Here is a 6000-nt window from a genome sequence, read left to right on the forward strand (position 1 = left end):
CATCACTATAAAAACGTCCAGCTCTGGCGAGGGATGTTGGTAATAGCATGTGTGTTGGGGGGGAATACGGGAATTCCTTGTACCTCCTATGCAATTTTGCTGTGAACCTAAAACTGCTCCAAGATTAAAGTCACTGAATTTCATACAAAAAATACAGGTATGTTTAATGACAGCTGGCAGTTACAGAGCACTCAGCCCTTACATGGCGCTTCGTGGGTATTAAATGATGAAATAAGACACTCCATCTCCTATACATGAACAGTAATGTTAGAACAATTCATTTCAAGTTTTGGAGATTTCAGAATCTTCCCTCACCATTTAAAAATGCTCAGATTATCTTGTCAAGTCTCTAAACTTCATAGTTTTTTTTTTTTAATTTATTTTTAATTGGAGGACAATTGCTTTATAAAGTGTTGGTTTCTGCCATACACTGTGAATACCCATAAGGATACGTATATCCCCTCCCTCTCAAGCCTCCCATCTCCTGTCCCATCCCTTTAGGTCGTCACAGCACCAGGCTGAACTCCCTGTTATACAGCAGCCTTCCACTAGCTTCTATTTACACGTGGTAACATATATATTTCAATGCTACTCTTTCACAATTCGTCCTACCATCTCCTTCCCCCACTGTGTCCACAAATCCATCCTCTACATCTCTAATCCTGCCCTGCAAACAGGTTCATCAGTTCCATTTTTCTGGATTCTATCACAGGGTTTAAAACCAGAAATATAAAAAGATCATGGGAAAGAATAACTATCAAGTAAGGCAGGTGTGAAAGGAAGGTTTAAAAATGTGATTATATGCTCCAACTGGAGGGGTGAAAGGTTCGAGATTATTAACATATATCAAAACTTCATTATGAAAGTAAAGAGCAACAGCATCCCTGGGGTGATGAATACTCTCACAAGCTCTTTTGATTTCTCAATAAAGGTTGGAGGGCCACGATTTTCTAACTGGGCAGACCCTACCTATGCATTTGGCCTGTAGTGAAGATAAATGCTGTTCAGTTGCTAAGTCGTTATCCGACTCTCTGTGACCCCATGGACTCCAACACCCCAGGCTCCCCTGTCCTTTACTATCTCCTAGAGCTTGTTTAAACTCATGTCCATTGAGTCGGTGATGCCATCCAACCTTCTCATCCTCTATAGTTCCCTTCTCCTTCTGCCCTCAATCTTTCCCAGCATCGGAGTCTTTTCCAATGAGTTGGCCCTTTGCATGAATCCCTGAGATTACTCCAAACCTATTCATCCTGATCATCATTGCTTTCACAAGGAACAACTCCTGTCTTCACTGAGCTAGGCAAGTTAATACTCTCATAAACACAGCCTTTTAGTCATGTACTTACATTCTTATTTATTGCACCTACAAACCAAACAGAGCAATAAGTCATTCCTGAATGAAGAACCAACCTAAGCTAAGAACATCAAGCCAGGTGCTTACAGTGTCTGTGGTTTGTTACAGATTCAAATAAGAAAAGTAAACAGCACAGCAAGCCTATACAGTGTACCTACTGCATGCCGAGTGTTGCGCTCATGTCAATTAACTTCACCTTTATAACAGCCCCAACAGGAAGGCGTAACATCTGTCCAAGATCACAAAGATAGCAATTGGAAGGCAAGGGATTTGAAGCCAGGCAGGTGAGTTCAGAGAACACACTCCAAACCCCTATACCACACAGCCCCCGCATCCCCCGTTCCCTCCCCCCAATACACCACAACTCCTGGAAGGTCACAGAAGCTGTTTCCAGGAACAGCTCCTATTGGTCAACATTTCAACTTTAAGTGGTCACTTACAGTTCCTTTTATCAAAATGATAGGAAATCTCTACACTATTCGCCGCCCTGCAACGCTTCTTGTGCACAGCAATGTTTCAGCCACTTTCCGTGCGCGTTCTCCGTCATGTCCGACTCCTAGCAACCCCCTGGACTGCAGCCCGCCAGGCTCCTCCATCCATGGGATTCTCCAGGCAAGAACACTGGAGCGGGCTGCTATTTCCTGCTCCAGAGAACCTTATCGACACAGGGATTGAACATGCATCTCCTGCACTAGGTGAATTCTTTACTGCCGAGCCACCTGGGAAGCCCCCTTCAGCTATTTTTACTGGACACAAAACTGAGATGCAGAATAAAATATCACCAGATCCTCTACTATATCTTTTTTCTGCAGTCCTTTATTACTTAACAGCAATGACACACCAGTACTGTCTTAAAAAAAAAAAAAAAAAGATGATCAGTTTAACTCAACACTTTACACAGGTTACTTTATAATAATTACTCAATTTGATGATGAGCTACCATGACAATCAGCTATTCAATTAACCTGTGTCAATTACTTCCTTTATAAGTCAATTTTTTCTTAAATAACATTATATGGGATATTTAACTCACCTATATTGTTTGACAAGAAAAATATTTTTAATGGAGAATTTATATTTTCAGAATAGGCTATTTCTTCAATTCACTACCAAAATACTGAATGTGGGTTCCACAGTTCAGGTTGGAAAAATCTGGAGTTCTCAACAAAGATATAATCTAAAAATATCAAGAAACCTCCCAATGTTTAGGCTCTTTTTATAACCCATGTGATTATTTTATAAGTAGGTTCCAACAAAGTGATACACGATCTGGTTTAATTTTGATGTTAAGTTTTCTGAAAGGAGAATGAAAACTTTGCCAAATAACCATTTGCAAACTTCTGCAATAATTCACTTAAAGTAACAATGAGAGAATAGAATGCAGGCAGATTTCAAAGTGGAGTTGTAAATATCCGCTTTCGCCTAACTGCTTCGTAGGGTTTATCCTGCATTCCTGATAAAACAATATCCAACAGTTAGCCCTGGATTTCTGAATAAAAAAGCTTTACAAATCTAAGTCTCAGTGAGTTCCTCAATTGATCCTGAATTTCACAAGACTAGCATCTGCTCCCAGCAACAACCATCTTTGTTATCAATAGTTCTTGATTCTTGAGGGTGTCTCAGACCCACGAAACCTAGGGCCTTCCAGAAAAATAACCGCAAAGCTCACAAACCCTTTCCTACGCTGCAAGAGAAGCCTCCCAGAGCTCCTTGCACCAAATGAAGGGAGAAAGATGATGGTAACCTCAAACCTCAAAAGGTGATAGAAGAAAATCAAACTTTCCATTTACTCAGTCGCTTGTTAGGAAAACAGGTCTTTTTACAGATTCCAAAGCAAAGGCATTGGGACGGCGAATTAATCCGAGAGCCAACTCCGGTCAAATTACTGATCCTCACCCCCTCTTCTCCTGAAATTCCTCATGGCAGATACTTTCTGACTTTCAGTACTTGCCTGAAATGTCCCCTCCTCAGAAAGGACTACTTTCTTGACCACGCTGTCTCAGGCCCTCTTTATTATATTTTGCTCGTTTACAAAAAATTTTACAAAAGTAATTACAAAAAAATTTACTAGTACAGAAGTATGTATTAGTATTCAAAAATGTCTTATTAATCTTTAAATTTACTTATTTCGTCTCCTCTATTAGACTATGAGCTCTGTAAGGGCAAATACCTTGTCTGTCTTCTTCCCCATTGTATCCTCAGTGCCTGGTACACAGTGGGCACTTGATAAATATATATTTGCTGAATAACCGAAAACTAAAAGGATGTTGATAATGGAATCAACTACTAAGACTTTAACTAGGGATGAATAAGACTTCTCCCTGTCGCTCAGTCATCTGTGGGTCCGTTCAAGTCAGTACCATCTACCGTGTGCCAGACACTGCTGGGGTTCCTGCGGTGACTAAGACAAGTATCTCTGCCCTCACAGACCCTCTGTTTGAGAACGAGTAGATCTCGTGCACACTACAATATTTGGGAGGTGCAGGATAACCCTCTCTACATTCCCTCCTGGAAAGAGTTATGGGCGATCCCAAATGAACGAAAAACAGTTACCACTTGGGCACTTACAAAGCAGGCCTCAGTTTTCCCTAAACCAGCTGGGCGGCTCTTCCCACCTGCCCATCTCACAAGGGACAACTCCAACCAGCAAAACCCACGTAAAGAAAAACTTCAGAGCAAGAGCTGCTGCTTCTGAGGGTGACGAAGGAACGAACCAGGAAATGGGACGGCAGGGAGTCGTGGCAAGAACCCAGGGCTGGGAGGCTGGAGAGCCGGCCCTGACTGTCACCAACTTGCTGGGTGACCTTGGGCCAGTCCCGAGCTGCCAGGGTACCAGGTCCCCCACGGATATAATCAAGAGGCCGGGCGGGTGGGCCTTGGGGTCGCGGGGGGAAAGTGGCGCCCAGGAGGCCGGGCTGAGGCTGGGTGGGGTAACGGCCGGCATGGGGAGGCCGGCGCGGGGCCGGGCCGGGGCGGCTCACCCACCGAGCGCCACCTGGCAGGCCCTGCGCAGCTGAGAGTGCTGGGGCCGCTTCACCTCCTTGTCGGCTAGGATCTTCTCCAGGGCCCGGGACACGAACATGCTCTTGGTCTGGCTCTCCTGCATGGCCCCGGCCCAGCGGGGGCTGGCAGCCCCGCGGGCGGACGGCGCGAGCGGGCGGGCGAGCGAGGCTGCGGGCCCGGCGTCCTCGCCTGCACCAGCCGCGTCCGTCCGCGCCACCCAGTCAGGAAGCGACGCCGCGGCCACACGGCGCCGCCATGTTGGAGCGCGTCACGTGACCACGTGACCGGCGGAGCAGCGGCGGCATCCGTCGACCCCGTGACCTCGGAGGCGGAGCCTGTGGCAGGGGCGGGCCCTGTGGCAGGGGGCGGGGCCACGTGGGCGAGGGTCCGGGAAAGTACGGGGGAAGAGTTGCTGAGAGAGTAGAAACGAGCGGAGGCAGGGGGCACGTGAAAGACAGAAGAAAAGAGGTGACAGGGAGGAGTGGGGGTGACGAAGGTGTGAGGAGAAAAAGGCAACGAGGAGCGTGAGGATGGGGGAGTGACCGGGTGGGAGATGAAGGAGAGGCAGGGAACTGGAGAGGAAGGAAGAGGGAAGAGAAGACTGGGAAAAAAGGCGAGAGATGGCGAGAGAGGAAAGACAGGAGGAGGGACAGAATGGGGAGAAAGTTGGCGAGGGAGAGATGATAGGGGAGTCAGGGGAAGTCAGGAGGAACAAACGAGAGGAAGCTGGAAGTGCAGGTGAGGGAAGGGAGGAGGTGGGCGGGAAGTGAGGGGTCGTGGGGAGATGGCGAGAGAGCAGGGAGGAAGAAGAGCGCTCAGGGGCAGAGCAGGGGCGTGGGGGAAAGACGGGGGAGAGGGGCGTGAGGAGCCAGGGAGGGGAGGACGCGAGAAAACAGGCCGGGACAGGGAGAGAGTAAGGGAAGGCGGGGTGAGGCGTGGGGCGAAAGGGCAGGGGAAGGGAAGGCTGAAGCAGAAAGAGCGTTTGGAAGGAGGTGTGTTTATGCACACTCTCCAAACGGGATTTCCCCACCTCAGTGGCAAGACACGCAGCCTTCCTGCCCCGGGAGTAGAGCCGACTCCTGGCTTTCAGTCCAGGTGCTGCGTCCCTGCGCGGTGGTGTCAGCAAGGACCACCCCAGTGCACCTCCCCCTGGAGTGTATCCATCTATTCCCGTAAATCCCTGGTTCTTCCCAGTTCTGCGTCGCAGGTGGGGGTTGGAGGGTGTGGGGGAGGGGAGCACTTGGGGGCATCAGACAGGGGAAGAAGGCAGGCATGGCCAGGGTCACAGGCCTGCCAGGGAGGGTAGGAGACAGGTATTCTAGCCCACTGTCTCCCACAGCCAGTGATGTCACACCATCGGTGATCTCCACTGGACCCTCCCTTGAGCTTCCCCTCAGGGGGGATGTGGTGCTTCCAGGCTCATGCAAGAGCAGGGTCTTCTGTGGAATCTTCTAAACTTCTGACGCAGACATGCTCAGATTCTCAGGTGTCAACTCCAACATCTCAGGGAGGCCCTGTCTCCCTCCAGCACTTTCTGACCTTTTTCGCTAGTTGACTTCCTTGTCTGACTAGGGTACAGGCCACAGCGGGGCAGGCTACATCTCCAGGGCCTGCCCTGGAGCCAGGTTGCAGGCTTCATGGCC

The 6000-nt window shown here is 48.8% G+C and overlaps 1 protein-coding gene across 1 annotated transcript in view; it reads right to left on the reverse strand.

Moving 5' to 3' along the window:
• ARFGEF2 (ADP ribosylation factor guanine nucleotide exchange factor 2) overlaps positions 1-4643 on the reverse strand; it is an 82628-nt gene extending 77985 nt beyond the window's left edge. Inside the window, exon 1 of the mRNA XM_040248113.1 lies at positions 4340-4643. Within this exon, the coding sequence (XP_040104047.1) occupies positions 4340-4460 (121 nt within the window). The 5' untranslated portion in view covers positions 4461-4643. The remainder of the gene's footprint in view (positions 1-4339) is intronic.
• Between the last annotated feature and the right edge of the window lie 1357 nt (positions 4644-6000).

Source organism: Oryx dammah, unplaced genomic scaffold (genome assembly GCF_014754425.2).
Source record: "Oryx dammah isolate SB20612 unplaced genomic scaffold, SCBI_Odam_1.1 HiC_scaffold_10, whole genome shotgun sequence".
In the NCBI taxonomy this organism is placed as follows: Eukaryota; Metazoa; Chordata; class Mammalia; order Artiodactyla; family Bovidae; genus Oryx; species Oryx dammah.